This window comes from Lepidochelys olivacea, assembly GCF_965140295.1.
Source record: "Lepidochelys olivacea isolate rLepOli2 genome assembly, chromosome: 10".
Lineage (NCBI taxonomy): Eukaryota > Metazoa > Chordata > Testudines > Cheloniidae > Lepidochelys > Lepidochelys olivacea.
The window spans coordinates 12,939,741-12,961,536 of record NC_140420.1 but is presented as its reverse complement, the minus strand read 5'-3'; the positions used below and the strand labels follow the sequence as shown (position 1 = coordinate 12,961,536).

At 51.7% G+C, this 21,796-nt stretch overlaps 1 protein-coding gene across 2 annotated transcripts in view; it reads right to left on the bottom strand.

Moving 5' to 3' along the window:
- Nucleotides 1-428: 428 nt before the first annotated feature.
- The window catches only part of MICALL2 (MICAL like 2), a 34,783-nt gene continuing 13,415 nt past the window's right edge, over nucleotides 429-21,796 (bottom strand). For both annotated transcript variants that reach the window (XM_084641645.1, XM_084641646.1), the window contains 15 exons: nucleotides 20,362-20,503; nucleotides 17,803-17,990; nucleotides 16,550-16,671; nucleotides 15,261-15,905; nucleotides 14,835-15,055; nucleotides 13,506-13,581; nucleotides 12,988-13,118; nucleotides 11,242-11,379; nucleotides 6,720-6,784; nucleotides 6,181-6,304; nucleotides 5,443-5,533; nucleotides 4,905-4,978; nucleotides 4,270-4,384; nucleotides 2,440-2,486; nucleotides 429-2,352 (listed from right to left, as the gene is read on the bottom strand). In XM_084641645.1, coding sequence (XP_084497771.1) covers nucleotides 2,255-2,352; nucleotides 2,440-2,486; nucleotides 4,270-4,384; nucleotides 4,905-4,978; nucleotides 5,443-5,533; nucleotides 6,181-6,304; nucleotides 6,720-6,784; nucleotides 11,242-11,379; nucleotides 12,988-13,118; nucleotides 13,506-13,581; nucleotides 14,835-15,055; nucleotides 15,261-15,905; nucleotides 16,550-16,671; nucleotides 17,803-17,990; nucleotides 20,362-20,503 — 2,277 coding nt within the window. In that variant the 3' untranslated portion in view covers nucleotides 429-2,254. The remainder of the gene's footprint in view (nucleotides 2,353-2,439; nucleotides 2,487-4,269; nucleotides 4,385-4,904; nucleotides 4,979-5,442; nucleotides 5,534-6,180; nucleotides 6,305-6,719; nucleotides 6,785-11,241; nucleotides 11,380-12,987; nucleotides 13,119-13,505; nucleotides 13,582-14,834; nucleotides 15,056-15,260; nucleotides 15,906-16,549; nucleotides 16,672-17,802; nucleotides 17,991-20,361; nucleotides 20,504-21,796) is intronic.

Sequence of the window (21,796 nt, the reverse complement as noted above, 5' to 3'; positions counted from 1 at the left end):
GAGGAGTGAGTTACTATAAAGGCTGCGTTGGGCGATGTACAATTTCACTAAGTGGACTGGCTGATTCCTGAAGAGCAAAGGTCTCACAGGCAATACCTTCTCGCCCACTTGTTCCTAAGATCAGCGTGAATTTCAGACCATCGCTTTAGTTTCATGTGCATCAAAACAGCTCTTCTCCACCCCCTCCCGTTTCAAGTTACCCTAGTGCCTATGAAAGGTGCTAGGAGGAGGGAACCCTCTCTGCACAAAAGAGAGGCAAGGGCTAGCTTTCCCTTCTCGATCCCCCGCCAGCACACTGTACCCCCATCCCGGGAGGAGGGCCAAGTTCAATCATCACAGGCTGTCCAGTCCTGGCTGATACGGACGTAGTCCCATGTCCCGCAGCTCCACCACACTCACATCACAGGGCTCCAGGTTTTCCTCTAAAATTTTATTATTTATTGAATAGAAACGTACGCAAATATAAAGTGAATCCCCAAATGCCGGCGCTGACTATACAGATACAGCGCTCACTGTACAGGAAAAGCATTAGTACTTCCTGAGCAAATCAGCTGTTCACCGCCCTGGGCAAAGCAACCTGGTCAGAGGACCAGACTGCCACCTGGTGGAGATGGAGAACGTTACGCCACCATGCTTCGAGGCACAGGTATCAAGCCGCAGACTTCCATCCTGAGAGCGTGGCAGTGACCACCTTCCAATGAGAAAGTCTCTCTTTGATGCAGGAGCAGAGCATCCTAAGGAGATCCATTGTGATGGAGCAGGGGAATAAACGCAGGGAGATTCCAAGTGCTATTGGGGATCAAATTAAGATTTGTAATCCCTCCTCCCCGTCTTCCTCCACGGTGCCCAGCGCCCTGAGTGACAGAGCTGTAGGCCGGGTGTGTATGCATGTCGGATCAGACGCATGGCTACAGTCCTTTCCTGTATGTGCAGAGAGGAGGGGTGAGGAGAGAGGCCTTCACTTGAGACTCCTTCAGCTCAGCAAAGACCTCCCTCCTCGGCTGCCTTCTCCATCCCAGCCTGACTGCAGCAGACTCGGACCCCGGGGAGCAGCTGGCTCACCATTAAAAGAGCCTCAGCAGACAACTGTTTACCCCACTAAGAGAATGTGGCTGGGGGAGGGGTGGGCGGCTCACCCCCATCGTGCACATGGGCTCCTGAGTTACCAGCTCATTGCAAGAGGTTCTGCTGCCACCTTCAGAGTGATGGGCCATAGGCAGCGAGAGCTCCACTTTCCAGCCCAGTCTCCAGGATAGCAAGCACAGTCCTGCCCCTTCCTGCGGAGGGCAGCAAGGAATGTCACGTCATGGAGATGCCTGGCCCAGACAGACAAGCACCCTGGGGTTTGGAAAGCCGAAGTGCTGCTGAATGTCCTGCAGCAGCCTCTCTCCTCAGAGCCCAGCGAGGGCCTTCCCGTCCCTAACCTTCTCCCCATGCGAGCCAGGTCCCCAGCTCTGTGCCCGCCCTCCCTTCCTAGTCTGTTCATGCTGGGGCCTGCAGCTCCTGATGCTGAGAGGTCCTCCGTCCCTGGTGGCCCATGGCGACTCCTGGCTCCGCAGGGCAGGTCTGCACTGCAATAAGACACCCATGGCTGGCCCGTGGCAGCTGACTCGGGATTGCAGGGCTATAAAATTGCAGTGTTGACATTTAGGCTCTGGGACCCTCCCCCATCATGGGGTTTCAGAGCCTGGGCGCCAGCCCAAGCCTGAACATCTACACTGGAGTTTTATAGCCCATGAGCCCGCGTCAGCTGACACGGGCCAACGACAGGTGTTTTACTGCAATGTAGACACCCTTCTAGCTTCCAAATGTTCGTGGAGCAAACGTACGCTGGAAGGGAGGGTGCGGAACAGCTCCCCCCTCACATGCCCATTCAGTGGCAGGGGGTGGTCAGGGGGCATCAGAACTAGTGTGACCAGAGAGCCAGCGAGCTAGCAGCCAGGGAGAAAATCAGCTCTACTCAGCGGAGTGGGAGCCAGGCCAGTGCTGGGTCAATGCAAGGCACAGCGCAGAATTCAAGCAAGAGTTCCCAAGTCCCAGTCTCCTGGCAGAGGCTGCAGCTCTCACTCAGCTGGGTGGGTAACACCTCGAGCCCCTTCTAGGAGGAGAGGGGAATCACACTGCCCCAGCAGTCCTCATGCCCTGAATCCCCTTCTCTCAGGGCAGAGGAGCACTGTCTGACTCCAGAGAAGCAGCGCTGGGGAGGGACCATCTTCTGGATGCCATGGCGCTCCACATTGCCATGCAGGGAACTTCACTGCTGTGCTTTCTTCTTGCTTTTCTGCTTCCATATTTTGGACCAGCGGAACTTGCTTTTCCTCTTGTTGGGCTCCTGGCTCTCTGGAGATGCATCTGCGGGAAAAGAGAGAGCACAGAGCATGAGGTCCTGGTCCTTACTGAAGCACAGAGCTGGTCAGTTACAACAGAGAGCGCCCTTACCCAGCTTCCGGAGCATGTCTGCCAGCATCTGATCCTCCTCTAGCTCTCTGGGAAGGAAGAGGACTGTGTTAGAGACGGGTACCAGGAATGCAGTGAGCCAGTACCCCGCGCTCCCAGCGGGACAGGGAAAACTCCAGAGCAAGCCACTGAGGGCTGCTCCTCTGCTCTGCCACTGTAGGCCAGGGGTGAACCCCCAGATGAGTGCCCTCTCCATTGCTTGCCCTCGCGTGCCCCCGAGGGTGTGCTCTACATTGCCACCCCACCTGACAGGGGGAGACACCCTTGTAGGCAGCAGCAAGCAGACAGAAACGGGCAGTTCTGTAATTGCCCAGGTCCCAGTGTGTCTGCGAGCTCTGGGTGGCAGAGGAAGCTGGTAACACTCCCGAGGGCCCCTTGGCCAAGCAGAGAGCAGACAGGGCCTCCAGTCTGCATGTGGAGCGCAGCAGGAGACATGGCTGCAAAGGAGTGCACACGGAAATATTAAAGCCAGCAAGACAAGCACCAGATTAACCTCTCGGCCCTTCCCCTGTGCAGGAGAGGGGGGTGCTCCAGGCAGAGAGCCATGCAGCAAGCCAGCACTTCACAGCCAACCACCAGCCACAGGGGAGTGGGTAGGTGGCAGGGCCTACACAAAGCAGCTTCTCCACGCAGAGCGGGGCTCCCGTCAGCTCCAGCGTCTGCCCATAACCCAGCCTCCATCAGGCACCTGCTCGAGGGGTGCTCAGAAAGCTCATGGGAGATGCTCTTCCTCTATCCTCCCCCAGAACAGCCCTTTCCCCCTGTCCCCCAGAAGATTCGGTTTCCTTCCCACTCTACCGCGGTGCTGCTTGAAACCATCCTGAACTTGCCAGAGCAAAAACATCTGGCTACAGCATTTTAACCTGTCGCTCTAAAGTTCCAGGGAAAGCCCCCGCTGCTCCCAGCCAGCTGCCGGTTGGGGCCGGAGGTCAGGGTGTTTGAAACCCCCGCTCCCCTGAAAAATCTTCTCCCTGCCCCCTCCGCAGCCCAGAGATGGAGGTGCCCCAGTTATTAACACCCACCACCAGCAGCCCTGCGAATCTGCACCAGCACAAAGGGTTCAGGATCCTGCAGCTCCCAGTCAGGTGCTGGGGGGGGAGGGGCAGGGCGGGGAATGCGAGCGTGGCCGGGGGGCTAGATCATCCAGACTCAGCACATTCTGGGGCGGAGGTCTCTGTAGAGGAGACTCGTGGGCCCGTTGTCCTATTGGTGAGGTGTCAGTGGCATAAATTACAGATCAAGGCGAGACAACTGAGTGAGAGTTACAGGGTCTGGCTCCACCAAGGGCTCCTGGGGAGGCCAGGCCGCAAGCTAAGAGGAGCCCCTAGAATCCCAAGCTTTGCCAAGGGAGACATGGGGGCTGTTCTCAATAGAGATGGGCACAAATCAAAACCACAAACCCAGCCCCCACCCCCCAGCTCTGGGATCATCCAGCTCCCAAGCTAAACTTTACAGCGTGATCCATGCTCTTGGCTCATACAGTAAATGGAGGGTTCCCAGGCTCATGCCCTGGAGAAGGTTTCCCAACTTCTCAGCTCCCTATCCCATCCCCCCAATCCTTCCATGGCGCACTGCTCCTGTCTCTCCCTTTCCTCCATCCCTCGCTACCGACAGCTTCCGTTCTGTTCACTGCCCCATTCCTTTCCCCTCCTGCGCCACACTGGGAAGGGACATGGCAGAGGGGGAACTACGCAGCCTCAAACCTGACACTTTCTAACCTTCAGATCCTATTTGTCCTGGAACGAGGAGCGGTGGGATACAAGCAGCCTCTGTCTTGCCTTCCCCTCTCCCCACTGCCCTGGGGTCCTGTACCTGAGTCTGTCCTCATCCAGACATTCCACGATATTGTTTCTGTCATTGACGGTGTTCAAGTAGGAGTCCAGCAGCTCCTTCTCCCGCTTCTTCTCCATGTAGGTCTTCTGCTCCTCTGTGCAACACAAGGGGAAATCGGTCTCAGCCATGCTACTCGGGCTCGGTCCACGGAGCCAGTGCTACGTTACTTGCATGCTTGTTGTGCCAGACACCCGGCCTCTGTGCTATAAGCAAGACACAGGCCTACCTACAAAAGCAATAGGTTCCTCACAAACCCCCTGGTCCCCTCCCCCAGAGGCACTGCTCTCCCCCCTGGGCTGGGTTACATGGAGGGGAGGTCAGGAGGCCCTGACAGCCTTGCTCATCTTCATTAATTAGCCTCTTACAGTTTGTATGGCAACTTCCGCCTTTTTTATATATATATATTTTCTTACTATATGTTCCATTCTATGCATCCGATGAAGTGGGCTGCAGCCCACAAAAGTCTGTGCGCTAATAGAAGTGTTAGTCTCTAAGGTGCCACAAATCCTCCTGTTCTTTCTGCAGAGTAGAATCCCAGCAAGATGCAGAGACAAGGGCTGGCACAGAGCTGCTCACGTGGGGGATGGCAGCCTTGCTGGGACTGCCTCGCTTACCTGGTTTGTCCATTAGGCGCCTCAGCTCGCTCTCGATATTCCACTGCTTCTCCTCCAGCTTCTGCTGTTTCGATCTGCAAGATCCCAGAGAGGCAATAGGTGATTCTCCTGCCTCACCCCGAAGCAGGACTCTCACACGCGGCTTTGGAGCTGGAGGCTGCTCTCCAAACTATCCGGCAGGACTCAGGAGAGGACCCAGCCAGGGCGAGGGGGCTCCTGGGCTGTCCCACGGCACACAGATAAGCGCTCTCTCTCCTAACACCCAGACATGGGGCTGGGGGGGGGCCCCCATCAACCCACCCCACCTGTGAGCGAGCTCTGCCTCACAGCACCCCAGTATAGTACGGATTGCTTCTACTGTACTGATGCCCCATCAGCTAGTACCCCCAGCTGCTGGCAGATATACAAGAGATTCCTTCAAGCCTTCCTTGTCTCTCCCCGTCCCCCAATAAGTCCCATTCTCCAGCCCCCAACACTGCAGGGGTCAGCTCACTGTCTATGGGCAGGGCAGACTGCCCAGCTTTCTGGTTGTACTCACTTGTACATCAGCTCTGACTCCAGTCTCAGCAGCAGCTGTTTCTCGTGGATCAGTTTGAACCAATCCACCATGAGAGCATCCTCTGAATCATCTGCAGATGAGACAAACAGTACGTCCACTCCCAATGCACTGACTACAAGAGTCATCAGTGACCATCCACCTAGGACAGCTCCAGATAACCTACGCTAGTCACAAGTAGCCTCAGATAGTTGGTTATGTATTGTTCCCATCACAGATTGCTCCTGTTACTCAAGCTATAGACAGTGAGCGTCACGGGCAGATGCAAGTAAACTGGCCAAGGACTCTCCTCATAGGCTGCTCACTTCACCTTCCATGCAATCTGCCCCTCTGTGCCAACCTGAACAAGCTTATCAAGTATTCTGACAACAGGGATGGCCCTGGGCAAAGTCCATGACAGACAGTCCAATCTGGATTCCCTAAGACAGGTCAGGAGCAGCCTTTCAGTTCCTGAACTTCACTAACCTTCGGTCACTTGGCAATAGAGCAGCAAGTTCCTGGAACAGCGTGCCAGGAAATGGACAGAGCCAGTTGGAATTTCTTCATCCCAGGGTTTTATCAGGCCTTACATTTAAGCCATCTCAAGGGTCCTACACACTGCTTGAGCTACTAGGATCAAAGCCACCAGCCCAAATGCATCTGTAGATAGGACACTGACCATGGGACTCTAGACTCATCCCTCCCAACTCTAGCTGAGATGGTCTCTCTGGCCTCCCTTACCTCCCTCACAGTCACGCAGATGCTTCTCCATATCAACTCCCTTGAGCTCCAGCTCATCCAGCTGCTTTTCGATCTTTCGCACCTTCTCCTGGATTTCTTCCTCAGGGATGTAGTCTTCTTGGAGCTGAGGGACAAAGTCACAGGAGGCTAGAAACTAATACTACCTGCTTCCCGCATGCCACCCATCAGCCTGGGTGGAGCAGGGAAACAACAAAAGGAGACAGGCTGGAATGGACCATCTCCCCCTGGGACCACATCCTGGAGGCACCAAAGTCAGAGAAGATGTGGAGCTGGTAATTGGCAACACAATGGGCCATGCTAAGAAGTCACATAGATCAGCACGGCACAGCCATCACCAGCAGTAGCATCTACCAGTCATGATGCAGCCCCTTCACCTCATCTATAACCCAGCCGGTGCAAGAAGACCTCAGCCGTAAGATCAGCAGTGAAAAGGAGGGGGCCCCAGACTGAACTGAACCATAAAGGCAGTCTCTGGGGAAGGATCATTATGATAGCCTTGTTTTGCCACTCCACCATACCTTGGTCGGGGATGCCACTTCATCGCTCACAAGGCTCTGGAAGATTTTTGGAGCTGGCGGTTTAACTAGAAATTAAAAAAAACACAAACACACACACACGATATCACCTCTGTAGAGCAGCCACTAGGTGATTAGATAGTCAGAGAGAGACAAGGTAGGTGAGATCATACCTTTTATTGACAGGTTTCAGAGTAACAGCCGTGTTAGTCTGTATTCGCAAAAAGAAAAGGAGGACTTGTGGCACCTTAGAGACTAACCAATTTATTTAAGCATGAGCTTTCGTGAGATGAAGTGAGCTGTAGCTCACGAAAGCTCATGCTCAAATAAATCGGTTAGTCTCTAAGGTGCCACAAGTACTCCTTTTCTTTTTACCTTTTATTGGACTCACTTCTGTCTGCCCAGTAAAAGATATTAACTCACCTACCTTGCGTCTCTTATCCTGGGACCAACACAGCTATAGCAATGCTGCAGACAGCTACAGAGGATCCGAGACAGGAGCAGATCCAGTTCCATCCAACAGAGGGCAGCAACGACACACACACACTTCAGCCAGCACAGTGCAACAAGCCGCTTCTTGCTACTGTCCATACCCTACTGGGATCGGCCGTTTCCCTACGCTGGGATCCACGAGCCCTGTACTAATTCCCTGCTCTCAGTCCGTCAAATCATCGTACGCTGCAGCACACTCCCTCGGTAGCCAGTAGACACCCAGTCCTCTAGAGCTAAACCTGACGTGGTTCTAAAGGGGCCCAGGACAGCCCTGGACCGGAGTGGGGGGTTATAAAAGCCCTGCACTGGAATGAATGCCAAGCTCGGTTCTGAGCAAAACCGAAACAAATTTTCCCTCCGCCTTGTATAGTTCCCAGAATATTTATAGTGACAAAGAATTAACAAAGGGCTGGTCAGAAATATTGGACTCTCGCCGTGCAAGTGTCACTGTACCCATCTTACTGGCCTTTAGCAAAGAAAGCAAAGCTCGGATCAGTGCACTCACAAGGAAGGTGCAGCAGAGACCAGGATGGGACAGATGGCCCAGTGGTTAGGGCATTAACCTGGTCATCAGGAGACCTGGGTTCAATTTGTTGCATGACCTCGGATTAGTCATTGGAGTGTGTTTACACAGCAAGACACCAAGCCTGGATTTACAGACTTGGGCCCTCTCCCTCCCTCCACTCAACCACTCTCCTCCCTGGGCTCAGAGCCTAGGCACCAGCCAGGGCCTGAACATCGACAGAGCGATTTGTAGCACAAGCCCAAGTCTGTAGACCTGGCTCTGACACTCCTCCCCCATGGGAGTGGCGGGGGGTTTGCATGGAACACGAGACCAGGAGGCATGGACGCCTTAGAAATGCGGGTGCTGCTTAAAATCCAGCCGAGAGAAGACAGCTACCAAAACACCCGCCCGTCCGCAGGGAATTGAATCGCACGCACTGTTCTGTGGCTGGTGTATGAGACTAGCACTCCTAGCTATTGTCACAGTCAGCACAATGGAGTAGGAAAGGGTGCCCCGTACTGCTGGGAGCTCACTGATCGCTTGCTAGCCCATTCCCTACACCATCGGCAGGGACAGTTTTGACTTGCCACGTCTCCCCCTGCAAGTTCCAGGAAAGGGCGTTAGTCATCCAAATTTGTTTGTGATTGATTAGTTGCCGTCTTGCCGGCTCCGGCCTCACACGCTGTGGTGCTGGGGGACATCTAAACACCTAACCAGACAGCGCATGCACAAGCGGGTGGAAAGACAGAGCGACCTATAAAAAAACCTCCTGCCCACGAGCGGGGGAGGAGTGCGAGATTGGCAAATGCACAAGGAGACTGACAGAAGAGACCCACTAAAATAGCCTGGGGGGCCCCCGAAGAGCAGTCACAGAGCCCGTTACTGGAGCCCCAAACACACAGGCCTGAGACCACAAGCTAGGGTGGAGCTCGAGGGCAGCTCTCAGCCCAGCCCGACCCTCAGTGGCGTGGGTTTCCTGGTTCTACTGCTTCTTCGGAGTCAGGGGGGAAGGAGGCGGTAACTGACCCTCTGCTGTCTCTGCACTACTGCTCACTCTGGAGCAGCATTCTGACACGGCCTTGCGTCAGGTGGTTTTCCCTTCTGGGCCCGGCCCCGTGCGCTGCCTGGCACTCACCCCTTTATGAAGGTTCCTTCTGTGGGGAATGTCCTGCCGTGGGCAGCCTGCCAGTGGCGCTCCACAAATGAGGTGACCTAGCTTAGCGAGAAAAACATCTCCCAAGCAGCCCCCTTGGTGCAGCCTTTGCAGCGCCTCCCATTAGGGAGGAGAGCCCCACAAAATCACCTCTGCCTACGGGCTTGGAGCCAGAGCAGCCAGTGCATGCAGCAGGTCACAGGAAGACACAGCATCCCATTAGCTTGGCTATCTAATAGTACTGTACATGCTGGAGGCAAAACTTCCACCCCAGGATCCCAAAGCACATTCATTCAGGGTCACAGTCTGACTGTGATGCAAGGTTTATGTCCATGTTACAGACAGGGAGACTGAGGCAGAGGCAAGCTAAATGACTGCCCACAGAGATCAGAGTAACAGCCGTGTTAGTCTGTATTCGCAAAAAGAAAAGGAGTACTTGTGGCACCTTAGAGACTAACCAATTTATTTGAGCATGAGCTTTCGTGAGCTACAGCTCACTGCATCGGATGCATACCGTGGAAACTGCAGCAGACTTTATATACACACAGAGAATATGAAACAATACCTCCTCCCACCCCACTGTCCTGCTGGTAATAGCTTATCTAAAGTGATCATCAAGTTGGGCCATTTCCAGCACAAATCCAGGTTTTCTCACCCTCCACCCCCCCACACAAATTCACTCTCCTGCTGGTGATAGCCCATCCAAAGTGACAACTCTCTACACAATGTGCATGATAATCAAGTTGGGCCATTTCCTGCACAAATCCAGGTTCTCTCACCCCCATACACACACAAACTCACTCTCCTGCTGGTAATAGCTCATCCAAACTGACCACTCTCCAAGTTTAAATCCAAGTTAAACCAGAACATCTGGGGGGGGGGGTAGGAAAAAACAAGGGGAAACAGGCTACCTTGCATAATGACTTAGCCACTCCCAGTCTCTATTTAAGCCTAAATTAATAGTATCCAATTTGCAAATGAATTCCAATTCAGCAGTTTCTCGCTGGAGTCTGGATTTGAAGTTTTTTTGTTTTAAGATAGCGACCTTCATGTCTGTGATTGCGTGACCAGAGAGATTGAAGTGTTCTCCGACTGGTTTATGAATGTTATAATTCTTGACATCTGATTTGTGTCCATTTATTCTTTTATGTAGAGACTGTCCAGTTTGACCAATGTAAATGGCAGAGGGGCAGTATTGTTTCATATTCTCTGTGTGTATATAAAGTCTGCTGCAGTTTCCACGGTATGCATCCGATGAAGTGAGCTGTAGCTCACGAAAGCTCATGCTCAAATAAATTGGTTAGTCGCTAAGGTGCCACAAGTACTCCTTTTCTTTTTGCCCACAGAGAGTTAGTGGCAACGCTGGAAACAGAACCCAGGTATTCTGACTCTTAGCCCTGTGTTCTAATCATAAGAGAAAACATTACCTGCAACAAAGGAGAGAGTGTTATCTAGTATCAACCACAGAATGGAGACCTAGAATACTGGGATAGACAGACACGATTAACGAAGGGGTAATAAAGTTAGCATTTGTGACCAGTCAGCTCTCTGTACCAAGCGATTTGGAAGCTCTAAAGGGACTCTCTATCTAGCCTCTAGAAAGGAGGTTTGAACCTCTTCCCTAATTCATAGCTCAGGACCATGCGAAAGGAGCGCGGCAGGTAGTGGTACAGGAAAATGCCATCTGCCTTTTTGAAAGGACAATACAGAAACTGGCTGGAGCAGAGGCCTGTAGATTGGCCTATGCAATGCCATCTCGGAGACTGGTCAGTATGCTATTGAAAGGCAGCTATTCATCATCGGAGTCTCTAAGCTCCGAAGGCCATCTCCTGGAGAAGCAGCATGACCAGTTCAGGTTATTGGGCTCAATGGGAGGGCTTTAATGGCCTGTGATGTGCAGGTCAGACTAGATGATCTGGTGGTCCTTTCTGGCTTTAACCTCTGCGTCTGAAATGCATCATGTTGGGAAGTGGGAGTAGTGGCCACCAAGGTGTGTCTAGACATGAAAGCTGAAACAGGTGAGCCCGTGTACACTGGACAAAAATAGTATGTTAAACAGGTGCTAGCGGACATATGTTAAAAGCCTAATGAAGACAGGGCAGTTGTAGTTTTAATGCATGATAGCTAGCGAGGTCAATCCTTGAACCGGGGTTTCTCTCAACCAGCTACCACAGGCTAAAAGATTCGAACACGTTAGCTAGCTTGTGTTCCCTAACACATTAGAGAGACGGCTTTTTTCCTAGCGAAGACAAGGCTATGGAGGCAGGCTTGACAGCAGAGAGCTCTGGACACAGCAGGGAATTAGTATCTCACTTGCAAGCACTGCTGACAGGCTGCCCAGAGGAGAAAACGGCTTTCTTGAGAAGGACTCTTACCTGGAGCAGAAACCCGCTTTGACTGGCTTGACTCCTTCTCCTTGGCAGGGACAGGAGGCTCTCCCCATTTTCGCCAGTCATTGAGAAGATCCTTGTCAGGGATCAGTTTCTTCTTTTGAGGCAGCGCAGCAGACAGAACTAAATTAAAAAGCACAGACCCGGTTTGGGTGTGAAATGCACCAGGCTTCAACCCTCCCCCCAGCAAAATGAGCCAGTCCCTGTCAATCCCCATCTCTAACCTCCAACTAAACCCTACTGGTAATCCCCTCCTCTGCTCTTAGCTCTAATGCCATCCCAGATCAACAGCAGTACTGGATACACTCTTCACAATCTGAAGAGCTACAGACCCCTGAACTACCCTCCATCTAGTTTCCATGATACATACAGTTCTACAATAGAACTTTTCTCCCCAACAGCTAGATCCCCACAAAGCAGCGTCGGGCTCCTCTGCTGTGCACACCCAGTGTTTGATTCGGAATAACGGTAGATGTAATAATGTCCCAGATGCTGCGCTGATGGGCACGTCAACAACCACATCTTCAATTGCAATCAAGACAAACCCACAGCATCACTGGCCGCAAGCGTTCCATCTTCTACCCCACCCCAGCACACGCTTCAAAAAAAGCCAGGACACATTTGAACACCCGCCCCCAACTAAGAAGTCAGATCCCTTGGCATGTGCAAAGGGTGGAGATGGAGACGGCAACTAATCAATCACAAATTCGGATGACTAACACCCTTTCCTGGAACTTGCAGGGGGAGACATGGCAAGTCAAAACTGTCCCTGCCGATGGTGTAGGGAATGGGCTAGCAAGCGATCAGTGAGCTCCCAGCAGTACGGGGCACCCTTTCCTACTCCATTGTGCTGACTGTGACGACAGCTAGGAGTGCTAGTCTCATACACCAGCCACAGAACAGTGCGTGCGATTCAATTCCCTGCGGACGGGCGGGTGTTTTGGTAGCTGTCTTCTCTCCCCGGGTGGACTTTAAGCAGCACCCACATTTCTAAGGCGTCCATGCCTCCTGGTCTCATGTGTTCCATGCATTCCTCCATTTTTTCAGTCCCAGGGACAGCAAGATGGGGAAGGGGAGAAAAAAGTAACAGTGCAGCAGGGCAAAAGAAAGGGATGGATCCTGGCTCTTGAGGATTGAAGGGTAAATCCCAGGACCACTGGGAGGGTCTCCTTCAGAGCACTAGAGGGTTTACTGTAAACTGCTGCCAGGCCCCAGCTCCTTGCACTATTGTCTCTCACCAGCGCCATGGCTGCAGATAGTCAGGGCATTACAACCCCGGACGCTAGGGCCAACATGGAAGTGATTCCAAAGCAAAGGACATAACCCCCACGGAAACGGATTAAAACCCACCATCCACAGCAAAGATGCACCAGAGCATGAAAGAAGCCATGGGACCATGAAGGGAGGACGACAGTGGCCAAGTGGCCTCATCTTCCCATGCACACAATTATACAACTAAACAGTAGCCAAAACCTTGCCTCCCACCCAGCTAGGAGCAAGAGAGATTACATGAAGACTGGCTCCTCTTCCTCAGTTGAGGCTGATCCTGCCAAGTGAAGATTGGGAGACAGCCTGGGGTGGAGGAGGGGAAGCCAAGGACTGAATTCTCCCCTTGTATTTCTGGTATCCCACACTCTGGCTGTGTCTCCCAACCCATCATGCCACTGCCCTGGATGGCTGGAGAAAAGGTTGGCAAAGCTCCCTCCGTACTATGTTTATAACCCATCTTACCAGTGTCCTTATTTGTTGGCGTGGCAATGGATGAAGGTGATTTCTCCTTCCCCTGTGCTGGGCTCAGGGCTATGTTGTTCGTCACCTTGGAGCTGTCCACAGGTTTCTTAGGAACACCCTGATTGGAGTCTCTGCAAGGGAGAAAGATACAACTTAGAAAGTCGTATATCTGCTGGGCTTCGGTCTTCAGCAAAGCTCCTGACTCCACCGTCTGTGATCTTCCAACAGAAACAGGGCCCAGGTCCCTCAAAGCAGTAAGACGGAAGATTCACCCATTCCAGGTGCAGTGAGCTGGAAGGAGATCTCCTTCCCCTCAGCCCTGCCCATAAAAGCAAAAGCCAAGCAGCTCTTCTCACTAATTCCCTCACTCTGTCACAGTAAGGAGTTAAAAACAGAAGAGTTTAATGCCAGAGTTCGGGTCCCTCACGCATGCAGGCTTCTGACTGCACAGTGGAGCTAAGACATTCCCACACTCTCATACGCTCACCACTGAAAACCGATGGCTCTGGGACACTCACTTGTTGGCCACTGGCTTCAATATGGATCGCCAGGAGGCTGGGTTCTCAGACTTATCTTCATTGGCATTCACTCCTCCTATTGGAAGAGAAACAGCAAGTAAAGAAACCTACAATTGACCCAACCAGCTGATCTGCTACAATCCAGATCCCTCCCTTTGCAGACCCAGAATAAGGGAATTCCAAGCTCCTTGTGGATCTTAGGTCATGATAACCCCTGAGCTGGCTACTTCGATTAAATGAGCCCAGGACAAGACCACACAATTGGAGAATAAATTGGTGCTCTTGTTCCTACTGCATTCTACGCCAGCTGCCCATGCCCCACAGGTGAGAAATAACCTGTACAACATATATAGCACCTAGGATCCCAAAGCACTTCAAAACCTATACAGAAACTTCTTTATTCATGCAGAAATGCAGCCACACAGGAGATTAACTCGGGCAGCTGTTTAACAGTCTACAGTAATGCAAAACTGACCACTTAAAGCAGGATGTGAAAAATATGGTATCTCACTTGAAACTTCAGGAGAAACTATATGTAGGTGGCATATAATTACTCAGGACAAGGCTCAAAATACAGGTAACTCTTCCAAAGAGAGACATACAATCATAAGGGGTCAGGATATCAATTTTATGTTTCATCCAGAGTACGACACCTGCAGCAGAACTGGGCTTAAGACACCATGCTGAGTTGCTGGTTCAATACTGACTTGGAGGACCGAGTGCCACCTTCTAGACCGCAAAATCACCACAAGGGTTCCTGGGAGGTCTCCTGTGCTCAACTAACTTGTGAGATCTCACAAAATCACAAGCCAGTGTAGTAGGACAGCTAGGACACTTCAAACCCCAAGACACCCCAAGACAGGGGTGGAGGGATAGCTCAATGGTTTGAGCATTAGCCTGCTAAACCCAGAGTTGTGAGTTCAATCCTTGAGGGGGCCATTTAGGGATCTGGGGCAAAAATTGGGGATTGGTCCTGCTTTGAGCAGGGGGTTGGACTAGATGACCTCCTGAGGTCCCTTCCAACCCTGATATTCTATTACATGACTCCTCAATGAGTGAGACTGCTCCACAGGCTTGCCCCGGAGGGACACCACAGATACTGTTCTCCTGGGGCAGATGGATCCATGTTGTGCTAGCTGTCCCAGAGCTCAGACAGCTGAGTGTGCGTTGGTGACGGGTACAGATGAAAGCGCCAGGCTTGGTGGTCCACTTCTTGTCTCGATCTCAGAGAGCAGAGCCCAGGAGCCACACTTCTGGTAAGAGGGGAAATTCACAACATGTGTAACACCATAACCTAGCCCCCAGAACCACGTAACAAGTCGCTCTCACCTCTGGTGTCCTTCCAGTCAGGCTTACGCCCTGTGTCGGCAGGTCTGAGGGTGGCCGGGCCCTTCTCTCCATTCTGCGTGGCGGCCCAAACTCCCACCTTGTTTCCTGGACTTTTGGATGAAGGTTCAATGACCGCATGCTCTGTTTTTTTTGTATGGCCTGGTTTGTTGGCCTGTATTTTGTGATCAGGACTCTGCCTGGGGGAGACAGTGGGAGAAAAGCTGCCAAAGCAAACAGGAAGAGTCTTGTGAGCCTTTACAGAGAAAGTCATCTTTACTGGCCTCCATTCCAAAGATCCGTCTCCCATGTGCCCCGCACAGTCGATGAAAGGGAGAATGGAAAGAGACCTGCTCTAGCTACTCCCATGGTTTCTCCCAGCCTCCCCTCCCTCACAGGAATAGATGATTGAAAGACAGAGGTTCTTACCTGCTGGGCAGCGGGGAACCACTGGAACGGACCCCTCCTGGCCTGTCTGCAGTGGCATTTGATCCAGGAAGAGCCAGCGTGAGATGTTGACGTGCTTTATCCTTCTCAGTGCCGCCTGAGTTTGCCCCAGAAAAGCGTATGCCAGAGGTGCTTTTACTAGCTGCCTGAGAGGGAAGGGGAGGAAGGCCTCCATCTTTAGTAGCCGGCGATTTGGCAGTCAAAGACTCTGAAGTACCCGCACTGGACTCGAAGAACTTCTTTCGGGCTTGCTGCGTTTTTGCTCCTGATGCTGTCCAAGAAGGTGAAGTGGTACCTTCATGGCAATCTGATTTATTCCCAGCTGACGAGGACCATGGAGCATTTAGGCTTTTGGGACCAGAGCTAGAACGGCTGCCAGCAGGTGACCTGGATGGCATGGTGGAGCTGGGGGAATCGGAGGTGGAACTGGTGCCTTTGTTTAACTGACTTGATTTCACCAATACCTTTTGAGGATCTCCTGAGGTCATGGTAGGTTTGTTCTCTATGCTACGTGGTCCGGAATTCCAGAGACTGGTTGGCTGTTGGTGGCTGGTACAGATGTAAGTACCAGGTTCGGTCCCGGTTTTGTAGGCCCCAGACTGTAGAGTGTTGGAACACTGTTTGCACCTATGGACAGTCGCAAAAAAAAACCTCCAAACTATTAGGAAACGTTCTCCAGAGAATTGGGTGCCACCGAGATGAACTCAGCAGCCAACTGCAGGGGAGACATGGACACACAGGACTGGGAAGGGCCATCAGTGCAAGGAGCTCCACGTAAAAGCCAGACTGCTACCAAAGGGAGCAGTGTGAGTGCCATGCTGCCCCCATATGCCACGCTGCAATACACACCCATAAACACCAATAAGAGTGACCCACTCAGATCACCACCTGTCAGAGGTACAGATGACAGTGAGCCAGTGCAATGGGCTTCCCCTGGACATGGATGGTTTTACCACATCAGTGTCATAACCTAGGCCCCAAGAGGAGGCTGCCAGTAACATCTGAACAAGGAGCAGTGTACGTTCCCTAATGCTGCAAGTCAGGCATACCCCACCAAGCCGGCTCTGAAGAGCCTTTCTATTGTCCAAGAAGCAGCCATCCTAGTCTCCAGAAGTTCACTGTAGGTGAAACACAGCAAGTCGCTGAGGTTAACAGGCAGCTGGGCAAAGGGAAGAACTACACAGCAGCTGTGGGAGGCTCTCTGTCCAGAAAGAGGCCAGGCTGACCCTTCACTGGGCGTGGACCCTGCCTCCCCGCCCCTGGAACTCTACCTGAAGCAGTTCCTATGATAGAGCTTCCCATCGACCAAGTGTCGCTGAACCAGGTGCACGTGATTCCCACAGATGGCACAGCTGCTGCTACGAAGATTACCACTGTCTACCAGGATCCTCTTCTGGGGAGAGAGAAAACAGCAGCAGCGACAGCCATCAGCCCAGTACGAAGCTGAAAACATGCCAGGCAGTCTTGTCTAAACTGGACCATTCAACAGCAGCAAGCAAATAGGAAAAAAGTTATCTACAGGGGGGACTGAATGGCTCAGGAGCCCGGCAATGGGACAAGGAGCCTTTTAGCACAAGGTCCCTGGAACAAATCCAGCCCTGGTTGACAGCAGCCAGAAGCCACTGCCATCAGAACGCTATCTGGTGGCAAATCTAAAACGATATAAGTGGTCCCAGTTAAGTTCCTAGAGGTGCTAATACCATTTAACAAACCCACCACCACAACCAGGACTAATCAGGATCCTTGCTGACAATCTCACCAGCAACACCAAGGACCGGGTGCACCGTGGAGAACTTGGTTATTGCCATGTTTTGCTTCTTTTGTTAAAAGATAAGAGGAGGTGGATTCTCGCTCTCTTTGGTGTTATAAATCTCTGTCACTAGCACACCTGTTGCAATGCTGCACATGATTAGGGTCTATACCACCACATTCTAGTGCTTGGCATCATTGTGGCAAGCCTCTAGATACCCCACCAAGTTTGCTCTTGTATAGACGGTAGCATTTGTCACTACCCTGGACTCTCGGTACAAATTAACGTATTAGGACATACAGCATTACCCTAAGGGCAAAAACACATCAGTGTTGAGAGATTTTATGCTCCCCCTTCTTGCCACCAGGCAGCACACACCCCTCCCTGGGCTAATCCAGGTCAACTAAGTCTGGCGTCGATCCCAAATGGGGAGAGAGTCAGCAGCAGGGCTGAATTTAATCACCAGCACAAAGAGCATCTAACTCAGGGTACAGAGCCTGGATCTATCAGTTGGGTGGCATAGCCACTAGACAAGCAAGGAGAGTCCCAAGTCCAATTGCCATCTGATTGAACATGAGCTTGTTGGTAACCATGCAGATGCCCTCTCACCAGTGGTAAGTAGGGCCTCCAGGTTTAATCCCATAATGGGAGAGTTGGTGGATCATAAACAGTGGGTCAGGACTCAATCCCCAGCTGGCTGAGGCCTTCTAGCCTGTCATGAGTGTCTCCAACGCCTACCAGCCGGTTCAGAGTAGGAGAATCCTGTTTTCTTACCGATGTCACTGGAGGATTTTCCTTTGGCAGATCCTGCCCTGGACGTGCTGGGTTTATCTTGGCTGCAGCTGGTGGAGATGCTGGTGAACTTACAGGAGTCAGCTTGATAGGTTCCGAAATGGCCTTTTTCCCAGGTGGCTCCTCGCTCGATTCAAAAGTGGGACGCTTGATTCCAGACAGGCCTCCAACTGGCATAAAGGACAAGGAGCATAAGCCAGAAACATAGGCCTGGAAGTGATCTGTATTACAGTAATGTCTGAAGGTCCCCAGCAGGCCCCACTAGGTACTATATAAACACAGGGAAACCTGGGCTTCTCCATAAGCTTGCACCTGAATTTGGGGCAAGATGCAACAAGTGAGTTAACAGAGGAGAAGGAGGTGCATCCGGCAGTGGTAGCTGCTGATCCCTCTCCATCTTGGAAGCGGCTGGGACTTTCTTAAAGGGCCATTTCTCTTGGGAAATTTGATGGAGGGAATGTAAAAAACACCTCTCCCCCAGGCTGGGCAAGTTAGTGGCCTTCAGCATGTCTATCTTGGGTGCTTATAGAACCCCCATTACCAAAATATGTGAGTGCCTCATAATCTTTAATGCATTTCCCCTGTGAGGTAAGGCAGTGCTGTTATCCCCATTGTACAGATGGGGAACTGAGGCCCAGACAGGCTGAGTGACCTGCCCATGGTCACACAGGAAGTCTGTGGCAGAGCAGAGACTTGAACCGGGGTCTCACAAGTGCTAGGGTAGGCCCCTAATCACTAGTCCAGCCTTCCTCCTAAAGTCAGTAGGCTTTTCCATGACAGCGTGACCAGAACTGGGAGGCACCATGGGAGCCACTAAGCAGAAACAAACAGGATTTAATACTCAAAGACTTGGGATGCATTCGCTAGATACGAGAGCGATTTCCTCTCTCTCTTCCTTGTTTGGGGGTGGGAAGGACTCCCTAAGGTTGCAATAAGCAGGGAGGGGAAAAGAGAACGGCCAAATGCCCCCAGAACTCCAATCAGGAACAGGGAACAACTGCAGGACAGCCCCCGGGAGGGGCAGGGCTAAGTTAGCTTTCCAGTTTGGTTATGACAAAGCCTGACTCCAAGTGGTAGGGCTGCTCAGCCATTTAGGCCATCCTGCAAGTGTGTTCTTTTCCCTCCACACCCCCACCCCTTTTTGAACCATATAGTTCTTCACGCTCTCTGTGGGACACAGCAAAGAATTATTCTAGCTGCAATTTTGGTTTTAAAGCCAAGTGAAGGAATAGCCATCTGAAAAAAAGATTCCCGAGAGAGCTGTAAATACGCCACGAGAGAGGGAGAGCGATTCATGGAGCAGTATGAAAGTGGCGTCCTGCAGAGGAGACTTCGGCAAGCTATCCAAACAAATAGCAAGTGCAATTTCACCGCAGGGACCAGCAGGGCCACAGTGAAAGGTCTAGATTCAAACTTCCCACTCCCAGAACCCAGTGCAAGCAAAGGGAACTTCAGTCCTGCTCTAATGTCAGTGCACAGCCTCAGTACATATTAGCCATTCCCTGGTCTCAGGATTGCAAAGAATGACTGGCGTCAGTGAGGAATATGCAATAAACAAGACACAGAAGTCAAGGGGTCACTGCCGCTGGACTTCAGAGTCTGCTGTGTGTCAGAGGGCACATTCCTCGCACGCCTGTGGGTTTGGACACACACACTTACCCCAATGTTCTCAGCGCAACTGAAACATTTTGTAGGACGCTGGAGGGTACAGAAATGTGATGTGTTTAATGATGTGGTAGGCGAGTTCCCCTGGGGGTGAAAGGAGAGACCCCAACCTGGCACAAAGCCCACCGTGCTGCACAAGCACTCTGGCTGGCGTTCACTTTTTGACATGGATTTAAAAACACGAGACAAAGAACGAAGTGGAGGGTGGAGAGAACATTCAGCTATTTGAAAAAAACCTGGTTTCATAATCCAGATCCACATTCTCCAGCTGGAGCTCTACCTTCCTAGCCATTCACACCCCAAATGTCACCTCTCCAAAATGTCCTTTGGAGAACCCATGAGTTTGGCTTCTCGTATTATTTCATTTGTAATAGTTCAAAGCCAGATACAAACCAGATCTATCATAATGTGCATGTAAATCCCGATGGATGGTAGTTAACATACACTCGGTTATGTGAGAATAATATTCTCTGAAGCCCTTAGGCCAAGTCTACGCTTAAAAGTTTTACTGTGGAACTATGTCAGCTAGGGATGTGATTTTTTACTGACGTAGCTAAATTGGCCAACGCCCTAGTGTAGATGCAATTATGCCGGTATAACCATGCTTACATGGGGATAGCCTATACACTCAGCTCCCACAGGAGCTTTTTGCCTAGGCGTGTCAACACTAAATTTCAGTCTCCAAGTTTCACATAAGCCCGTTTCCTGGGTGCCTGGGGAAGGTGGGGTGCATGCACACAGGAGATTTTAACAGCTATCTGATTTGCTTAAATGTTGACTGCTTCCTCACTGCAGACTGGTGGGCCTGGGTGGGAGGACCAGGTGGAATTCCATCCTGAGCAGGGTGCCTGGCACACCAGGGGATGGGCTACTTACTTGGTGACCGTCCATGGAAATAGTTATAATACTGGGAGACGTAGGTGAGGATGCTCAGCCTGTCTGGCACCCTCAGAGCCACCATATCCTCAGCATCCAGCAAGGCAGGAATGCCCAGCTGTTCTTCAGCCACTCGAAATGCCTGCAGTGGGAACAGAAGGAACAGGGTCTGTGCTAGCCCAATGACCGAAGCTGTCAGCCATCCATTAGGAGAAAGGTAAGGAAACACTGTAGCACACAGGCCCCTATTCCTCCCCGGGGGAACAGCTGGGCTAGTTCAGCTCCTACATCATACAGCTGTTATGGGAACTCTGACAGTCACGACTTCCAGCCACAAGATTGGGAAATTCAGGCTGACAGCCCAAAATCCAGCCAGACAGGCTGGTCCCAGCTCATTCCACTGGAACTCAGCCGGGTTTCTCCTGCTCTTCCTTGGGACTGTTTCGCTCTCTGTATACGTGTATGTGCCTATTTGCAGATAGAGAGGTTGCAGCCCCACTGAGCCGGATGTTATGGGTCTGGACCTAGAGGCTTGGCTTGCAGGTTTCAGGCCCGTTCTTAATGCTCCCATTAGTGGGGTTTTGGTAGGTAGTGATACTTGGGTCTTGTCTACATTGCAAGCTAGTGCACAGCAAGCCTGCGTGTTGTAGATTCACACCCTGGCTTACCATGCACTAACTCGCCACATCAACAAGCCCTTGGTGTTTATACACCGCTTTTCACTCCAAAACCTTTACAAACATTAAGCTTCACAATCCCCCCCGTGAGGTGAACGTCGTTCCCTATATGACCAACAGGCAAGCTACAGCAGTAAAAATGAAGCCACTTGGCTAAGGCCGCAGACGGATCAGAGGCAAAAGTAGAATCAAAGACTTTCTGGCTCCCAAGCCTCTGCTCAAATCATGCATTTCTAATTCGGATTAACAACTTCGGGGCTGCCTAACATACCAGGTACCTGGGGCAAAAATTGCTCACCGGTGCTGCCCGGTGTACTAGTGCTAGGGGGACAGAAGGTAAAGAAATACAGAGCGACTTTCTTCCAACACTGAACAAGAGACTTCATTGGACCCAGGAAAAGAGCAATATCCCTGCAGCTACTCTGTCTCTCTCTGCTTCCCCGCAGAGCTTTGGCCAAGGCCCTTCTCCATCCCTCCTTCCTGGCTTAGAGAGAGAGAGCTCAAATACCCTCTCTGTTGGAACATCCCCTTCATAATGCCAATGAGAGATCAGCATTTCAAAGAGCCAGACACAGGGCTACAGCCGAAACAATGGATGAAAGTCTTAAAGACAGAGTCTAACTCTACGAGAGCCCTTCCTGTCTGGCACAGTAATATAATGGATCTGACCTACAAGCCAGCTGTCCCTGTTTAGGAGAGACAAACGACTTTTTTAACGAGCCAACTGCCCTATTTTTCATTGGGTCTTTCCAAAAACT